We start from the raw sequence: 20218 nt of genomic DNA, 5'->3' as shown, positions 1-20218 counted from the left end.
AATTACAGCGTCCCGAAAAAAAGGCCTGATTTGCGTCACTCCCGAAAATGATAAATACAAAATGTTCTATTTCTTTCCACGAAACACCAGACAGTAAAAATCGTCAAGAAATGCCGCATAGCAGTGAAAGTACAACAGTGTAAACAATTTAAAATAGAAAAACTTCAAACATGTTGCCATGGTCTCTCGAAAATTCAACTTAAGGACCACACAACTAATCAATCCTAACCGGCATGATTTGGAAAACGCTTGTTGCCATGATGGCTGTAAGTCATCGAAGCAAGCGTTGACCTTTTGTTTGACGTAAATAGTACATTACAGTCATCGCTGCCATTGTTTTTTTTTTTTTTTAATTTGAAATATAATTTCGACCACCGAAATGTTCGCTACATGCACTAGATCCGTGCAAAATCTCTACCACCTGGTAACGAGGTCGTCGGAAAATCGGGAGCATTTTTGTGTGCAGCTTCTTCATCATCATCATCTGGCTGATGACCTTCTAGTGCTGGCTGGCAAGCCGTTAAAAAAGTGGGGCCGCCTGGTCTGTTAGACTGGTCTTCGGAGCTATCCTGAACCAGTTTGAATTCGATTTGTTTCTAAACAAAGGTTTTTTTTCTTAACACGATGGTATATTTAGTTTTCGAAGTCTGTCGGATGGAAAATTTTCTTCACGTGTGACGCCGCTCGCTGTAGTGTCGTCGCTTTCGCAGCTGATAATATTGTATTTATAAATACAAAAATGTGAGAGAAAAATATAAATATTGCTAGTACCGGCTATCGCGTCGCAATCATTTCTAATCATTTTTTTTTCGAACGCGAAAGCGTTGTTTGTACAGAATCAGATCAAGAGCAAGAGTGATGTAATTCGCTTGGCTATTATCTGACTGTTTTCCTAACCACTTACCATTCTAATCACGGATACTTTTCTCTACTTTCCAGTGACTTTTCCACCCGTCCACCGGTCCGTGTACCGATTCGTGAATGCCATCCTGCGCCGAAATGCTCGTATCGCAAAGTCCGCCGATCTACAATTACTCACTCACCGACTACATCGCGAGCCAAACTGATAGCGGGTCCCCGTTCGGTTACAGCAGCGTACCGCCCAAGCCCCGCAACTATTGTCGCCCGGTATCATTGCAGCTAACGCCACCGCCCTTGCGCCGCCAGCTAACGCCACCCAGTCCGATCAGTGCCAAGATGCCAGCTTCACCCAGACGATCTTGCCTGGTGGTTCGCGTCGAAGACATTTCGCCCGATGAGGAGCGTACGATTGACCTGCACAGTCCCACGGATACGTACGACAAACACCGGAACAAGAAGAAGGTCGTGTTCGCCGACGATCAGGGAGGACAGCTGACCCAGGTGCGCGTAATGAAGGAACCGTCCTACATGCCTCCGATCTGGAGTCTTCAGTTCCTTGCGCACGTCACCCAGGGTATGATCAGTCCGGTACCGCAGGAGCAGTGGGTGGTGGACTTTCGGCAGCCGGCCAGCGCATACCTGGAGTTTCGTCAAAAGGTGGAGGAGAACAACGTGTCACTGGAAAATGTTATCATCAAGGAAACGGAGCACCTGATCGTCGGTACGGTTAAGGTGAAAAACATCAGCTACCACAAGGAAGTGATTGTGAGATCCTCCTGCGATGGCTGGAAAACGCACGAGGACACCTACTGCACGTATACCGTGGTAAGTAAATGTTAATTCATGGATTTTTGTCTTCAAGTCTTCAAGGTATAGCATTTCAAATTAAACTGCTAGTTTAGCTCAGCAGTTCAAATTGAACTGTTAAGAAGATGAAACAGTTTTCTCTACTTGAATATGAAAATTTGCACAGTTTGAACTAAACGTAAAAAATAAGAATAGAAATAGTTATGTGCATGTAGAATGATGATTGAAACCACCTAAATGATTACTTCTCCAAAATAAACTTCAGTGTAGCTCGAAATCATGATATCATCATCAAATACTATACTGGCTAACGACTTGTTTTTAGGCCTGCAAGTACCAAAACTACACCACGGCTTGAGTAGATGTTCTCAACGAATTCATGTTTGTTTTCGTTTTTTTTAAATGTTAAATAGACGGATCTAGCAAGAGATCTGTAGTCCCAGTTCAGAAGCTTGATCTTGATATCTTGATTTTTGTCCTGCCAAGTGCTTGGTAACTATCTTGGCACAACTCAAAATATACTCTTAATTGTTAATGTTACAATTGTCCGTTATCGCAACGATTTTCAAAGAATACTATACTGCTACCGGCAGCTGACAGAAATCTGATTGGATTCCGGTAGCTGTCAAAACAGCATTGACAAAGCTTAAAATTGTTACGCATTCTCAATGAAAGAAACCAATCCAACAGCTTCATTTTCGTTTTTCACTGTCCCATTATTAAATGACCGCATCCAAAACATACAGAAAAAAAAGAACCATTTTCGTCTCTCATTGAAACAGAAGAGAGTATAATTGCCATCGTCACTCGCTTCTCTGTGACAAGACGAAACCAAAATAACGTCTGCAGGATATATTGAAATTCTCTGACGTTTGGCTGTAAAGAGTGTCTAAAATATAATGAATCAAAGTAATAACACCCCAGAACGTCTTTGGAAAAAACTAAACAGGTAAAACTCAAAACTTCGGTTGAATATCGGTTGGTGTGAAGGAAGCACCGTTGTCCTTTGGTGTGGTTGTCTCCTTGTCCACTTTATCACATGGCTTGCCGTGGAATGTTGTACTTAATGTTCTCGTGCTCCACATAATGCACATTGTTATTGTCTTTTGCGAATTGAATTGCATCCAACTCTTTATAAAACTTATTATTTTTAGTTGTCTTATTGCATTGAAGTAAATGCACACGTTTTATGTCAAGATGCATTTGCTGTTTAAGCAAACCTTCAAGTTCTCGTATCGAAGGTCGAATTTTGCACTGCCTGAAGTCAACAACAAGTGTATTCTTTTGTGTCGGTGATAGCTTTTGTTCGTTTGGCTCACACATTTCGAGGTCGTTCTATTGTTCACTACACAATACTATACTTGGTTTCTTCTGTCCCGAACGTAAGCGGTTTTGTTTTATCGACTGACTTGGATGAGATGTGAAAGCGAACTGAGCATTTTTTGTTCATTTAATTGTGCATTATCAGTCATCTCAAAACTAATTACAGCTTCTCTGCAACCGATTTGACTGCTTTTGTTCGAGATTTTCGGAATATTTCCATAATTGTAGCTCGATAGGTGGCTACTTAGAGCAGTTAGGTGGATTCGTCTCTTTCGGTACAACATGGACTCCATTCGCTTTATACCATTCCAAAACATGTTCGGCGTAGTGACAAGATGCCAAATCAGGCTAGAATAGCGAGGAAGCGTCATGACTGCTTAGGAATGGCAACAATCGCTTTTTTAGACATTCTCCATGGTATATTTCCTTGTTTACCGTTTCGTTAAAAATGAAGCTTTGGCTTGCTCAACCACAGTTGCATATTGCCTGGCAAACCAAATATTTTGTTTGGGAGACTTGGTCCATTTCATCGTCCTGAAATGCTCCTTTACGCCGTTTCGTTGCATGGCAGTAAAAAAAGACAGCTTCTTAAAGTCTTCCAGCACAAGTTTCGTCGTACATTATCACACGGGAAAACTTTGTCAAGCACTCGCGATATAACTTGCGAGCCCGAGTTTTATCCGTCACATTATGTTTATCAGGCAAAACGAGTAGTGAAAAACATTAGGCAAATCTTATGATCATCAAATATCACCAGAATCACTATTACAAAAGATCAATATTAAAAATATACCTCTATTATAATGATTAAGACTCTGAAATATGTATCTCATCTATTAATATTATAGTTTTCATACAAACAACTTATGAATTCCACAGTATAGAGAATAGTTATGTCTGTCATAGAAACGTTCCAAGAAAATTCGTATGACTTTCATAAGGCTTTTTATTGGAATTACGATTTTCGTGACTTCATAAGGCGGTCCTTTGATTCGCAAAAGATATTCTTGTGGCTAAAAACCATACGAAAGATCTGGTCTCTTCTGCAATATTTGCTTCACCTTCGCGTCCTGAGATCCGTTTTTTAATTCCGCTCTTAGCCTTCTTGGCTGTTGTTTAAATCGCTGCACATTTAATAACGTTATGAACAGTGAAAGGAAAATCAAACTTTTTTGCAAGATTTCTTACTGATAGAACCGGATTTGTATTGCGATCGCACACAAATGCTTTTCGCACTTGCTATTTCTTTAACGAATTACGAATTTACAGGTGACATATCTCTACAAATGATACAATTCATAACTATTTAACTTTTCAAATAATGCAATATTCCAATCTTACAGAATTTTACAGGCTCCAAGTGTAATTTGCACTCGACTAACAAGTGCCGCTGTATGGCTTTAGATGTATCAATTATTCATCAAGCAGATATGAACTTCTATGGTTCAGTCGATTAACTGACCTGCTTTGTAATCTGGTGTTTCTCGGTTCAAGTCGCGTTGTTGCTGTCGATCTTTTGATTTTTGTTTTCTTCGATTTCAAGCAATTTAATTTTCAAATCACTCAATTTTACATGTTCTTGAATATAAATTTGTGTTGAAAACCAACGTTCCTTTTATGTGCATTTCATAGAATGTAAAAACGCACGATTTTTTTCAAACTGTGTAATAAGAGCTGCTCAGGAGATAGTATTGGGAATTGATACCATTCCTTTTTTAACTGAACATCTCAGCAGTTACAGAGAAGAATAAAGGATAACGAGGAGATGCTCTACCTTCTTTCCGGAAGGATAACTACTTATTATTCAAAGATGTTGAAGTCGGAGATGTGAGTAAAGATGAGGTGTAGGATTTGCTCTAATCTAACGATGCGGCTATGGAATAAGATGGAAAAGTTGGGGTTTCCCCATGAAGTGTCTTTCAATGGAAAAAAAATTAGAACAATCTCACCGACTACACCACTCCTGTCAATTCGGGATCCCGATCTCCATAATCACTAGTTCTCATAAAATAACCAACTTTGCACAAAGAGGTTCGGTAAAGTTGAAGGGACTTCATGAGCAAGTCTTTTTAAATACTAAATAGATTTTGTAATTGTAATCCTTCGAATCACGCGTCTCCATTCGAAAATTAATTTAAAAAATCACCTCTACTTAGCATAGAATCACCACATAATTACAAACATAACGATTGTTATTTATTACGTTTTCTATAAAAATGAGCAAAAGGTAATTTTGGAAAAATTTTGAACGGAGTGAAAATTTTTCGTGCTCGATGCGCTCGCCTACTGCGACCTTTTCCAGAATAGAAACAATGTATTGAGCATCTGTCACTTGGTTGATCGTTCCTAACGCTTCTCTAATGACTAGCTAGTTTCGAACCTAGTTTCAACATTGGTGAACTGAAAATCGAGTCAGTTTCGAACCTGGTTTTTATATCAGGCTTGCTCAGTTGCTAAGTGCGAAACCAACACAGTTTCGTTAAAAGTGTTTGTTTGATGAAACTACCCTGGGTCAGTTTCACTTTTCTCAAGCAAAAACGACATAAAGTTGTTTTTCAATACAGTATGTATAGAACTTGAAGTCTGATGATATTGTATAAAATTTTAATACTTTATAGGGTGATACTTTTAGTAGAAAGATACCGTTCAAACCTAATATCAATTTCCCCTGGACCCAAGTCCGGTACCCAAACCTAACCGAATTAAAGATTTACCGTTCGTCTCATTATCAACAGGTTGGCAGCGGAACCACGTCCGCCTACATGGCACACGACACCTTCTCCTTCAAAATAACGCTTCCGCCCAAATCCCGGCGAATTGAGTTTTGCGTTTGCTACCGCTGCGACGGAACCGAATTCTGGGACAACAACAATGTGAGTACAATCCGAGCTCGAGTCCTGTCAGTTAATGCAATCTCGCCTTTACGATTTTTTCCACAGGGTCACAACTATTCGCTCACGAACCGTGTCATGCCTCGCCAGGAGTCCAGCATCTTTTTCCCCTCTCACAATGCTTTTAGTCAGAGTGCCGGCAGCAACAATAATACCAACAGTACCTCTCAAACCAACAGTACAAACAGCACCAACGGTCCAAGTTCCAACAACAGCAACACTAGCGCCAACTCGAACCGCTCGACCTACGTGGATCACACGGTCAATCTGGACACGTGGCGCCACATGCACCCAGAGAACCATACCGGACCATATTGGTAATTTTTTGCACACGCTTCAACACTTTCAATCGAATGCTACTCAATGCTGAACAAAAAAAAAACGCACACGCAAACGACGCAATTTTTTTTATCTCTATATACAACAAGCCAATGCGTTTTCGCAACTCGCATGTGCAATAGACTAAACCTACCAACAACTTGCGTTATAAAAAAAATACCTGTAACCGATTAATACGTGTTGTGTGAAAGAAAGGTGACATGAATTGCGATTTCGAGCAGAGTGATCTGTAGTGGTACAGTGTTAAGTGTGTACAAAACCAATACTTGCCAAGAAAAAAAAAACAGAGAGAGAGAAAAAGAAAGATACAAAGAAAGGAAACAGAACAAATCCATAGGTTCAAAACAGAACGTCTTTCCTATACATAAAAAAACGCATAAATCATCACTGATCGAGTGATGCCTAGTCGCAGAATGCTACAGCCAAAATGCAAGAAGGTAACCGTCACTCCCTTTAGAAAACATCCTTAACATTTCACACTAACTTGGCTGGGTGCTTGGTGTCCTTGCTTAGCTTAGATAACCTCAAGAGTGTGATCGTCTGAAACCATGACCCATGCGGTTAACCGGCCACCCTATCATTCTAACTAACAGCTACTAACCAACCTCCGCTCCTTTCGCAGCAACTCTCTCAAATTAGACCGGGTAACTTTGCTAGCAAATTACACACTTAACGTTCAAATTGGCGTCCGTATTCTTTTCTGAAACAATCGGCAAAATTGGTTCGCTCCGTTCATTTTATGTACCATACAGCAGTAGTTTACCAGCAGAACTGTCGAAAAAAAGGTGGATCTGTTTTATAACTAACCAAATACTAATTTCCAACAACCTGTGGTGGTGGTATGTTAAGGATTGAATGTATGTGTGTGATTATTGTTTTAGTTTTTATATTTATTATTATTGTCAAACCAAGTGACCTGTCGATATATCGTTATGTCCAAACACAGTAAGCCATGGTAAGTAGTGCGATAACCGTGTGTCAAATTTGTGTCTGGTGGGTAAGAAAAATTTTGTTTTCGAAAATCAATTTCAAAGCTCCAGCAAAGATAAGGGATGTTTGTCCAGTATCAATTCGTAATTTGACCAATAGGATATTTTTGAACACAGCTCACATTACCAATCGAACGGTGTGCGATGGATTCTCGTGCCAACAATGACATTACTTGCGGTCAATAACACCACCTGCAAACACCTGTGAGTGCGAGTGACCGTCATTCACGAAACGCTTCCTGGGTTCACCGTTTGCCAACTTCCTTTACCTGTCGAACCGAGTGGATTGCTTGAGTGCAGGTCGATTGCGCTCACATTTGTTGACACGCAGTCTAGAACTCGATCGATCTCTATCGACGACACACGAACGGTGACGTTTCGATCGTGTCGCAAATCGACAACGCACCGGTTGTGGTATCACAGTTGCAGACAGTTTTCTTATCCAGTCAACAATCAGCAAACGAAGTCAAGTCAATCACACATGAGGGTTCGGGGACCACAAAAGCGGTCTTATGACATAGGAGAACCGGTTCTTTCGTTCGATCGAAACAGTAAACGATCGAGGTTGTGCTACTACGACGGTGCAATCGATCAGTAGGCGAGAACATCCGCCGATGGCGGTGGGTGATCGAGTTTCCTCGCTGCACGCAGTTATTTTTAGACTTTCAGAGAGTAGAAGTTCAATCGAAGTTCTTGTCATCGGAAATTAGTAGCAGATATTCGACCGTTATTTAGGCACAAAATCATTAAATAGAGGCCTTAAATAGAGGTTAAATGACCTGTCAATCTTTTATGGGAAGATCTGTAGAGAGTTATTATTGAACACTTGCGTTTTCTTCTTGCTGGAATCGTTTAGAAAAAAAAACGGTGTAAACAATCTAGTGTAAAATTCATTCCACCGTTTTGCTCCTATGAATAATCATTGCATGCAAGTCACAGCGCAAGCGATAATAGGCGATTAAGGTGAAATGTAGTGGAATGCGAAAATCGCGTTTTTGATCAATTATTCAAAAAATAGACCGATTTTCGAAAAACCAAAAACACTTAAGTTTTCGAAATCAAATTTATCATAACTAAGTATTCTTAGAATTTTGAAATTTTGCTTTGCCGAGCCGTAATTGGTTTTTGAAATGTATAAACGGTCACTGTTCCGTCCCACGGGGATGATTTTAGAACTGAAAAGTAGTATTTGTAGCAGAATTTCACAAAGAATCTGAAAATGCAACTCAAAATTATAAAATTTTAGCGAAAACAACCGAAAATTGAAAAAGTTTTCATAAACTTTTCTGTATTTTTTTTTATTGCTTGCGCGCTGCTGTTTCGTATTGAGGTGGTGTGAGAAATGTACGGTGGGCACGGTGGCATTATATCGTGAGCAAAAAATAGATATAAAATAATGACGCAAATTTATGCAGCATTGGGTTTTGTGTTGAAATAAAAACGAGTTGAATACAATAAAATGAGTATTGTAAGAAATCGTTTATTTTCTAAGTAGCTGTCATTTATACAAACAATGTGATAAACATTGAGGGCCAGCTTCGAGCCAGTCAGCATGGAAAACTTATTGAAATTCATTGGTTTTTCAATTATTATGAATACAATGAATCAACGCTTGATTTTGCTTTCAAAATCGATTGAATATTAAGGAACTACGAAATAACTTTATATTCAATTTCGTGCCCCAAATATGTGCTTGAGAAAAGATTCACTAAATAATTTTAACTGCATGGTATGATGAACTATTAGTTATAATTGGAATGTATTCCAATAATGTAATCTAAGAAATTATTAAACTATTGATGATTTCTGGCACCGGAGGTCAGAGGCTGTTTGGTCTTCGGTTCGTTATCGTTGAAACAGACATTTCTAGACTCATCATGCTATACAATTCCGAAAGTCGCTTCCGAAAAAAAGTTAATAATGAACACTTTTACGTAAATTCTATCTCATCGGCGGGAAGGGCCTGGTGAACGAATGGCAAAGATATCGAAAATACTTGAATGTTCTCTTGTCTTCAACCGTTCTTTCGAAGGAGAATCGTTCCTCGCTACTAAAATCAGGCATATACACGGTTAGCAAGTTAGTCAATACATATACATATAACCTCATGTTAATCATTCATAATTACTCATGATTTATAGCTCTAGTGTAAGAGTAATCACTAACAATGATGATTGAATCAGCATATATTCAAAGTGTGAAGAATTCTAAAATCCATTACGTCCCGTCTTTTTTACAAGCCAATATAACGAGAGGTAAACCCACTGCGCTAAATCATTGAAAAAAGTTCTTGTTTCTATGTGTCCGTTTTTCTTGGTACGCTTTGTGCGACGGTTCGTTCAACTGAAGCGGATAAAATTTTGCGCGCATTTTATGACGCTACATTTCACCTTAAGGTGAAATCCTTTTTTCAATGATTGAGCGCAGTGGGTTTACCTCTCGTTATATTGGCTTGTAAAAAAGACGGGACGTAATGGATTTTAGAATTCTTCACACTTTGAATATATGCTGATTCAATCATCATTGTTAGTGATTACTCTTACACTAGAGCTATAAATCATGAGTAATTATGAATGATTAACATGAGGTTATATGTATATGTATTGACTAACTTGCTAACCGTGTATATGCCTGATTTTAGTAGCAAGCATCGATTCTCCTTCAAAAGAATGGTTGAAGACAAGAGAACATTCAAGTATTTTCGATATCTTTGCCAGTCGTTCACCAGGCCCTTCCCGCCGATGAGATAGAATTTACGTAAAAGTATTCATTATTAACTTTTTTTCGGAAGCGACTTTCGGAATTGTATAGCATGATGAGTCTAGAAATGTCTGTTTCAACGATAACGAACCGAAGACCAAACAGCCTCTGGCCTCCGGTGCCAGAAATCATCAATAGTTTAATAATTTCTTAGATTACATTATTGGAATACATTCCAATTATAACTAATAGTTCATCATACCATGCAGTTAAAATTATTTAGTGAATCTTTTCTCAAGCACATATTTGGGGCACGAAATTGAATATAAAGTTATTTCGTAGTTCCTTATTATTCAATCGATTTTGAAAGCAAAATCAAGCGTTGATTCATTGTATTCATAATAATTGAAAAACCAATGAATTTCAATAAGTTTTCCATGCTGACTGGCTCGAAGCTGGCCCTCAATGTTTATCACATTGTTTGTATAAATGACAGCTACTTAGAAAATAAACGATTTCTTACAATACTCATTTTATTGTATTCAACTCGTTTTTATTTCAACACAAAACCCAATGCTGCATAAATTTGCGTCATTATTTTATATCTATTTTTTGCTCACGATATAATGCCACCGTGCCCACCGTACATTTCTCACACCACCTCAATACGAAACAGCAGCGCGCAAGCAATAAAAAAAAATACAGAAAAGTTTATGAAAACTTTTTCAATTTTCGGTTGTTTTCGCTAAAATTTTATAATTTTGAGTTGCATTTTCAGATTCTTTGTGAAATTCTGCTACAAATACTACTTTTCAGTTCTAAAATCATCCCCGTGGGACGGAACAGTGACCGTTTATACATTTCAAAAACCAATTACGGCTCGGCAAAGCAAAATTTCAAAATTCTAAGAATACTTAGTTATGATAAATTTGATTTCGAAAACTTAAGTGTTTTTGGTTTTTCGAAAATCGGTCTAGTTTTTGAATAATTGATCAAAAACGCGATTTTCGCATTCCGCTACATTTCACCTTAATGGGCCGTCTTCGCAGGCTAAAATTTCTACTCGGTGCTCACTTCTCGAAAGAGCAGTTAAATATGTCTTTTTTCTGTAATCTCTAATCACGACGCAATGAATTGAACATTATTCTAATATATTTAACTATGAACATATCAATTTAGAAATCAAATTATTTTATCACGTTTCAATCTGATACGCTGTTTACAAATTAATAATCATCACCATGGACACGCTGCATAGAACGACGCCGCTTGCTATATTGCCTCAATTGGTCATTAAACTGTAATAAATAACGGTGTACCGGGGGGTTCTAGTTTTTAACGTTTTTCATAGAAAACATTATTCGTAAAACACGAAAAAAATTTTTCCAAAGTTATCATCTTCTATTTTGTTTCAAAAACAAGCCTCCAATGGTATATGGTCACATGACAAACTAGTGGCATTTCTTTTCGAGCAGTTTTGAAATTCGAGGCTTATCAAGCACCGATAAGGCTCACGTTATCGTGCATTGGAAAATTGTAATTGAACAGATTTAAAATACGTGTAGAAGTCGTTTGATTCTATTTATCCACATACATAAATTTAAATATAGACGTTTAATTATCCGCTAGCTGAAACAACAATAGTTAAATGCGGCGATGGAATTAATATTTGCAGAAAGGTGGCGAAAAGCAAAAAATCTTTAAACTTTTTCCAATCCGTAAAACCGCTCTTCTCTTCAGAAACCTCGATGCAGACGCAAAACTACGTCTGGAAAGCCACACGATATAGCAGTGTCCGTATATGCACACTGTGCACAGTTATTCGATAGATTCGTTTTCGATTCGCATTCATCCTTTTACTCGTGGAATAAAGACGAAAAAAAACTAGTTGATTTAAAAATTGTGTCAATGCAAAACACAGTTTAAAATTTATGTGAGTTGAGATGCAATTCTGTCACCAATTCATAGACAAACCAAGGAAACTGGTTTAACATGCATTCAAGTCTCTTCTTTTGATGAAAATTTTCAAAGTTTTGTTGATTTTTTAGGCGAAATTTCTTGTTTCGTTTAAACGTTATCCAGAAAAAAATTTAGGTCGACTTCAAAAACAAATTTTTTTTGGAGTTCACACCAGATCTCGAGGTTTCGTGCATTTCTAAAAAAAATGGTGTAAATAAATCAATTTCAAAAATCTCAAAGTCGACAAAGTTTCAAAACATGTTCCATGAATTTTTAAGACATCTAACAAAAAAAAATTCTTTAGTGTTGCAATATTTTTTATGCTAATTTTCGAATCTATTCTATCCACCGCATAAAAAAGGCTTCAACGTATTTAAAAAAAGAAAACAGATTTCATAAAAACATAAACATTTGAATAAATTGTCATGAACTTTGATTCAATCATTGCGAAATCGTTAGTTTCAAGTATGCATATTTTACGAACATATTTACCATACATTTAGAGAATTTTTTGCCAGATTTAGCATTGATAATGCTATTTATCTCCTATTGTGTAGATTCAGGAGAATACTCAAAGCTAATCGACGGGTTTTTCGTCGAAACTAAACTATTTTCCATCTTCCTGGCTTTTTATGGAATCTTAATGAACGCCCGGGTTGGCGATTCAACGCATAGGGCACTGGTCGTATAAGCCAGTTGTCACAGGTTCGAGTCCCGACCGGGAAGGATTCTCATTGTCAGTAGGATCGTAGTACCTAGCCATGCAATGATTCTGTACGCTATGAATCGGCTGCGAAGTCTATTGAAACAGAAAGACCAAATTCCACAAATGGAATGTAATGCCCAGACTTTGTCTTTTTGATAAACGATATTTCTAGTATTTTGGGTTCCAGAAAACAATGAGCAATGTTTCAATTCCCTCAACTGAAAGGAAGCACATTTAGATAAGAGTGTTTTGCATCAATCGGTACCAGTGGTACCCGGATGGTGCTAAGTGTGAATTTAAAAATTGAGTCTACCATCCACTATTATCTAAATAGTTTCTACCCAAAGTCGCAACATGTGGCCAAGCGTTGTCATGGTGAGAAAACACGGTCTTGTTCTTCGGGTCGATTTGCCTTCAATGTCACTATTTTGATATTTGATTTAATAAACAACTGTTTGTTTTATTTTATCCTCTGATGCACTGCACTCATGATTCATTGATTATTTTTATGTGAATTGAAGGCTGTTTCAAAGCGGCTTTCAATGTGGATTTCCGACGTTGAACGCTTGTCGAGAAGATTCCCGAAGTTTTGTACGGTTTTGTCAGGCGCTTTAATGCAGATTTAGAAGTGAATTGCATGAAAAAAATATTTAGTTCTAAAGTCACTTTTCCAAATTTGTGGATTTCCGAAGTTATCAGTTTTGTATCAGAAGAGCATAACCAGGAGTGTTCTAGTTCTAGATGCATAATTTATGTCAGTTTTAAAATTTTAATCTAGAATTTATAACAAAATAAACTGGCAGCCCAGTAGCTTTCTATCTGTGTTTTAAATATAGGAAAAAATAGTACGGCAGTGTATACCAGTTTTAAATTTGACAGTAAAACCGACGACACGACCAGACACTCCGAACAAAAATGAAATAAAAATTTGTCCTGAGTGAATTACCGCCAGTCACTTCAAATATAGCGACCCCTTGTGAAATATGAAAATAAAAATTTCAAACAACACTGTTCTGGTTGCTACAAAATAGTTACCAAGGTACCCTAGCAATATGAATAAACAAACAAAATAAAAAAGTTCTTCTGAATTTGAAAATTGCCATTCAATTGATTCCTGGTAAGAAATAGAGAAAATGGTGATAGAATAGTCCTGGAGAACGGCCAGTTACTTAACCAGATCTGTATCTGAGATAAATATTGATATGTATATTGAATACTTATTTCATTTTGTCTTTTTTCGGTAGGGTATTTCGCTTTTTCCTGTAAGTTCAGATTGTACATGTACCAACTTTGAAAATGCGGATAGATTAGCTTAACTACATTTAGACCACTGCTAAGCTATTACAAGAAGATGGGAAGAAGAACTAAAAGACGCAAAATGCCAAACAGGAATGCATACTAAATAAATGATTCATGAGTTCCCCAAATATTTATGTCAATCTCGATTACATGCTACGACTCAAGAATATTAAATATTAAACAGAGCAGATACGAAATATCGATATTTGAAGTCTATCTTTACTTTAGTCTATTTGGACTATCTTTACTTGAGAAAAACATTCGTAGGAAAATACAGATGCCTATAATGTCTCGGCGAAAGACCAAAGGCTAAAATAAACAACTAACAACTAAAGACCGTACTATAGCACTTCACTAAGAATCTATTATAAATCTTCACCTAGAATTTCTTTTAGTGATGTTTATCGAAGTCGTATTGGTCGTTTTTATATTATGTCTCATTTTTCTCGCTCGAGTTTTTTTTAACAAACAATTACATTAATTATATTCGATAGTATCGATTTCATGTTTCGTGATCTAAATTATTTTCTTTGTAGTTTAATCGAACCGCATTTGTTTGATAAAAATGCATTAACTTGTTTTGCATCTTATTTCGCTACCTTTTATATATTAAGGGCCTTGTTCCAACCACTTCATTCCTAAACATTTGGATTAGTGTGAGCGGTTCTCTCGGTAGCTTCCGGGGGCAAATCGCAAACGTGATTGCAGACAATTTTAAAGCCTCTTAAAAAAATCATTAGTTGTTATATGAGCTATCGATTTTAATTACACCTGGGTATAATACATTTATACTTGCCATTTCGTTTTCTTCCATTGAGGTAGAACCGTGGTGAAATACATACAACATATTGAGTCGTTTTGTTCTATTTACATTTTTAATTGGAGCAACAATCGTAACCTAGGATATTGTAACAGTTATTCTAAAAACAACAGTTTATCAACCTGGGTTGCCAGTATCAAATATATTTCTTAAGCTTTCATTTTGACATTACGAGTTACTGAGGGGTTGTTAAATTTACGATACAGTTTTAATAAGTGAGTGGCAGGTCGTGTCGTCGGTAGAACTGTTCGAATAAATAAAACTAAAACGGTTGGATGGGAATACGTTTGTTTAAGTTACAGTTATATGTTATTATAAACCACCCATATGAATCTGGCAGCTGCTGAATTTGCTCTAAAGATCTTCAAAATTATGAAGATTTTGAATGCGGATTTCAAGTTTTGCGGTCTTCTCCGCCCAAAAATTCGGTCAATTCGCCGGATTTGGTAAATGTTTGTTTTATATTTTCGTTTGAGATTAGTATAAGTTTTGTTTTTATCACAAGTTCGAGTAGAAACAGTTACTCTTAAGCCGTTGTCCTACTGAAAGATACTGAGTTACTTTTTATACATTGAGTTGAAGAAGACTGCTACTGCACCAAATGTGGAATAGATTAATTTCGTTCTGGGATATTGCGGCTTTGTTGAAATTTCTCATTTCCATGGAAAGCTTCATGTCGTCTGCCTAAATGAGCACTTTAAGATTTTTAAGTACAAAGGAAATGTCGTTTATATGCAAAATGAAAAGAAGAGGCCCTAGGTGAATGCCTTGTGGTATACCGAATGATTCATTAATTGGTTCAGACAGTTTGTTGAGAAAACGAAGTCTGCTTTCTATGCCATATGTTTTAGTTTGTATAATAGTATCGAACGCTTTGTTGAAGTCGCTGTAAAGAGTATCGACGTACGTGTAGTGGAATCGATTGCATTCAGACTGAAAGTTACAAATTCTAGAAGTAGATTTGTAGATTTCATTTACAATTTTTCCGAATAACTTTGGAATCCAAGAGTTAATGTCTATTTCTCGGTAGTTTAGAATGTCAGATTTAGCGTCTAATTTGAAGATTGAGACAAGGAAAAAAGATTCACAAGTTTCGGGAGAAGTACATTTATTTAGCGATAAGTTGACAAGTTAATGTAGGGATGGGTTCTTCTGAAAGATTTTCCAGAACATAAGAGGTATTCTGTCAGGACCAGGTCCTTTCCAGACGTCTGTGCTTTTCGATGCAGTTCAAATGTTATTTTCTGAAAGATGGTTTACGGAAATGGTGTTTGAAAAATCCGGTATGAATGAAAAGTATTCACGGTTACGGTCAGTTTCTGAATGTATACTTCGCGAAAGAAATTTGAAAATATACGGGAATAAAAGCAGTGGTTATCGCATGCAACGATCATTTAGCTCAAAGTGTGTCAGATATTCGATGAAAATGTAGGGGAAGATGTTCGGTTGCCGGCAGTGTTCGGCTGCCAGCACCCCACCGTAACTTTGACAGAAAGCAGATAGCCTCATTCCGACAAATGTTCTTTTTGTGCCGAATATCAAAGCAAACAGACGCTTGTACTTTTTGCTGCGTTAAAAACTAATTTTAATTGCGTGAAAATCAACACAAAAGTTTTTTACGAGCTTTTTTCTAGTATCATGAAATGAAAAGCACCAATCGAAAAGGTGAGTGGATTGAATATTTATGAGGTGAAATCGATCTATTTTGCGTGATTTAATATCGGATGCTGTCAAAATTTTCGCAAACATAATTTTTTTTCGTCATTTTCAAAATGTCCACCGATTTCGGTTACCGACATCCCATTTTTTTCGAGAAACCGTGAAAAATTGTCGGTGATATGCAGAGATGCCAAATCTGTAAATTTGTCTATAAATTATCAAATTTCGTAGTTAACCTACAAACCTTTTTTCGTCTAAAAAATTTTTGCAGACTTTTGAAACTTCGATTGTTTGCAGTCATTGGTCAGAAATTACAGACTTTTGTAAATTGGTGCGATCTTTTCATTTTCGCTAGCTAAATTTATTCTATTGCCTGGCATCTCGGGTGATATGCACCACTTGGACAACTTGACGGCTTCAATACATCCGTCATAGAAGTAAAAACTTTGGTTCTCTGGTTCTGTTAGCCATGACGACTTCAAACAAATCATCCAAGTCAATGAATATGAACTTTGATGCACTGATTAATGCCATTAAACGTTGCTTAGTAGATAAGAAGCCAATGAATTCGGCTGCAGCAACGCATCCAATCCCGCGAAGCCGGTGGAAGACCGGCCACCATCCAAAGCATTGACCAAGAAAGCCAAGGCGAAGTCACCATCAGACTTTTGTCCAAAACGCTTCCGAAAAAAATAAACTCCGTTTTTTCTTAGAATAATTGCAGGTTTTACTTATATTTTTCCATTTTCAGCGAAATTTCTTGGGGTAACCGAACACCTTTTTTGAAATGGTCAAAATTTATTACTTTACTAAATTGATAATAAATTTTTTTCAATCGATTGAATCAACTTAGTTTCTTATTCAGTTGTTAGCTAATGACTTTAGCTTTCCATTGATGTATATATGTCCGCATAATGTGCACTTAGTCAGAAGTTATAAGCTTAAAAAAAGGGTACCGGTAACCGAACACTCTCCCCTACCAATAGAACGATTCGAAGTTGTTGACAGCTGTCTAAGCCTTCAATATGACACATGATTTTTCTGTCTAAGATCAACTGGTTGCGCCATGTATATTAAAACACTGGAAACATTCTTCTAAATCCAATGCAACAACTCCTCATGCATGAAAACTCTACCTTCCAGGCTCGGAACATTTTTTTATTCTACATTTTAACCGTGAACATGTTTAGAACGGATTTTTTAAGACATATCGGGCCTTATTCTGAACATGTTATGTTCATTTTTGCAGTCAGCTTCGCAAAAATTGTTTGAAAACACTACCCTAGGCCAATTCCAGGTTTCTCAAGCGAAAACGACAATAGAACACGCGTAATTTCATCCATGATATCTACACCCTCCATTTTCAAACTAATATCGTCGTCATACTTTCGATTTGCTAAACCAGTATAAAAAGGGAATATTAGATTATAATCGGTGCTACATTCCCATAGTGCATCGCAACAAACTCCACTCAAATCTGTCACCAACTGTCATCACTTATCAAAAACAAAACCAAGCCTACTTTGACCGTACCGTATCGCACTACTTGGCAAACATCCTCAGGACAGTAGCACCTATCGATAGCGGAATAACAGAGCTTTGTTTACTTTTTCTCAAGTGTTTTCTATTTCTTTCTTTTCCCGTTTGCAGTGTGAAAAGCGACATCCCGGCAAAGGACATCCCGGAAACGCCACGAGCAGCTACAACACCGAACAAACAGTCCACTCCAATCCAGCTCGGCAGAGCCAAATCACCCCAACTGCCGCAGGATGTGCTGGTGGACCGTTCCATTGACTCTTCTCCGCAGGTTTTGGCACGTACCGAATCACTGACGGCACCATACCCTTCGGTCACCAATGGCGGCAAGCCCAGTAACGTCAGCAATGTCATGCGTCGCCTTAGCAGCAGCAGCCTGCCACGTAGCTCGTGTGGTGATGAGTTCACTCGATCGCTACAGATGCCACAGATCCATCGTCGTGCCAGCACCCCCCGGGACACCGGTCGCCAGTACTTCATCCGTGCGCGTACCGAAAGCGAAGATTTGTTGACCAATTTGCTGAACCTGCGAGAACTGCTGCTTAATCAGAACGTTCACGGGTGAAAATGTGACCGGCTGGTGTTTTTGTTTTTTATTTTATTTTATTTGTAACTAGTGACTACCCATTGTACGCTTTAATGAGTCATATACAATTTGCTTGTACTGTTCTCCGCATTGTGAAGTTCAAGAAAGTCACATTTGTTTAGCTATCTATATAAGATTTTAGGACCTGTTTTTTTTTAAATGTTGATATTGAAATATTTCACTACCATATTAGTGTGAGGTGAGACAGCAACAAAAGTTCGATGGAAACCGCCTACTCTGCTAAACCAACGGAAACAAAAACAAAGAAAGAGTTGGATTTTGATGTACTATTTTTCTGTTTGTTTGTTTTGTTACGTTCGGAAGCGGAAGGACACGGAAGGAGGGCCTACTAGTCAGTGGCGAGAGCTCGCGAGGCACCGAATTTTACTATTTATTATTTATTAATTTTCTCTGACACAATTGTCTCGGCTAGCGTTCGTGTTTGACTCATGTTGCCTGCACTAGTAGGGTCGCGTTAGAAGAAGTGCAGCTGAAGAAAGAGGACAGATAGAGGGCGTGGGCAAAAGGCAAAAGGCAGAAGGCAGCACCAATCAAGATACTAATTGTTTTGCAACCAATTTCCAACAATCAACCCTAGACACTAACTCAAAAAACTGACAGACAACCAAAATAAAATCGACGGCAAATACTAGAGGAGGAAGGAGGAGAATAATAGAAACCAAAAGACTGATCGTGTCCACAAATTTAATTAATTTGCATGCTGAAAGGGTGTGAGAGATTTTTGCGAGAATCGGAAGGAAAGCAAGTCGGAAGGAAGGGACAGAAAGAAACAGGAAACTAACGAATGATGAACAGCATCAGGTAGTCTCCCTTTGCTAATTTTTTTTATATAAAACAAAACAGAAAACAAGCAAAACATAGTGCTAGAGGTCAAACATAAGCAACCGATTTCGTTTGTATATAAAGTACCTAATTGTTAATAGTCATAACCTTTTTTTTTTAATTTTGCTCAGTGAAAGTGTACAACTGATGAGAGAATAAAAAGAAACAAGTCGACTGAAACATGAAACACTAAAAGAGATTGGATAAAATGTAACGTCGTCGAAATGAATGATCAAATCGTGATCGTGATACTATTAGATTAATTAAGTGTTTGAACTGCAAAAACCATGCAATTGGAATATGATCAGCCCATGGAGTGAAGGTTCTAAAGAGGAGCCACGGGGAGAAAAGTGCTTATTATATGTAGCATGTTTTGCCCCATTTACTTCTACTAATAAACTACTAAACTAAAACACTGTGATGGACTACTCACAGTTTTCAGCTATTATTTGTTACTAGTGATAGGGTTGTCTGGAGAGCTCTTCTTTCCCGTTGAAAAAAGTTTGCTTTTTCCGGTCCAAGTTTATTGCAGCCCATCGGGGGGAGGGCGAAACAACCGAACTGGTTATTTTGTTGTACATAGTAAGTTAACATTCGTATTTCATGATGAATATTATCTTTAATCTACGCTACAACATACGGCTAGAAAATAAAACTGTAAGGATGACATTGATCTGCCGGCAATTTATAGTGGAATCTGAAGGAAGCAGACAAACTACGGTCCAATATTCACTCTGTGCGTTGTGTTTATTACACTGCTAGTGTTTCAAGCAGATACATATATATTTTTCGAGGATATTTAATTATTTCATATGATATGTGTCTATTAACTAGTGGTTAGCTTGTAGCTTCTAAAAAAAACAGAACAGTGAAGAAATAAACAAGTTTATTAAGAAAAAA

The 20218-nt window shown here is 37.5% G+C and overlaps 1 protein-coding gene across 1 annotated transcript in view; it reads left to right on the top strand.

The window, feature by feature from the left end:
• The window catches only part of LOC131432787 (uncharacterized), an 88724-nt gene extending 68506 nt beyond the window's left edge, over positions 1-20218 (top strand). The window contains exons 2-5 of the mRNA XM_058599299.1: positions 940-1686; positions 5727-5864; positions 5931-6199; positions 18004-20218. Of these exons, the coding sequence (XP_058455282.1) occupies positions 982-1686; positions 5727-5864; positions 5931-6199; positions 18004-18454 (1563 nt within the window). The 5' untranslated portion in view covers positions 940-981 and the 3' untranslated portion in view covers positions 18455-20218. The remainder of the gene's footprint in view (positions 1-939; positions 1687-5726; positions 5865-5930; positions 6200-18003) is intronic.

This window comes from Malaya genurostris, chromosome 2 (assembly GCF_030247185.1).
Source record: "Malaya genurostris strain Urasoe2022 chromosome 2, Malgen_1.1, whole genome shotgun sequence".
NCBI classification, from domain to species: Eukaryota; Metazoa; Arthropoda; class Insecta; order Diptera; family Culicidae; genus Malaya; species Malaya genurostris.
The sequence above is the reverse complement of the archived record's forward strand: the minus strand, read 5'-3'. Positions and strand labels throughout refer to the sequence as shown.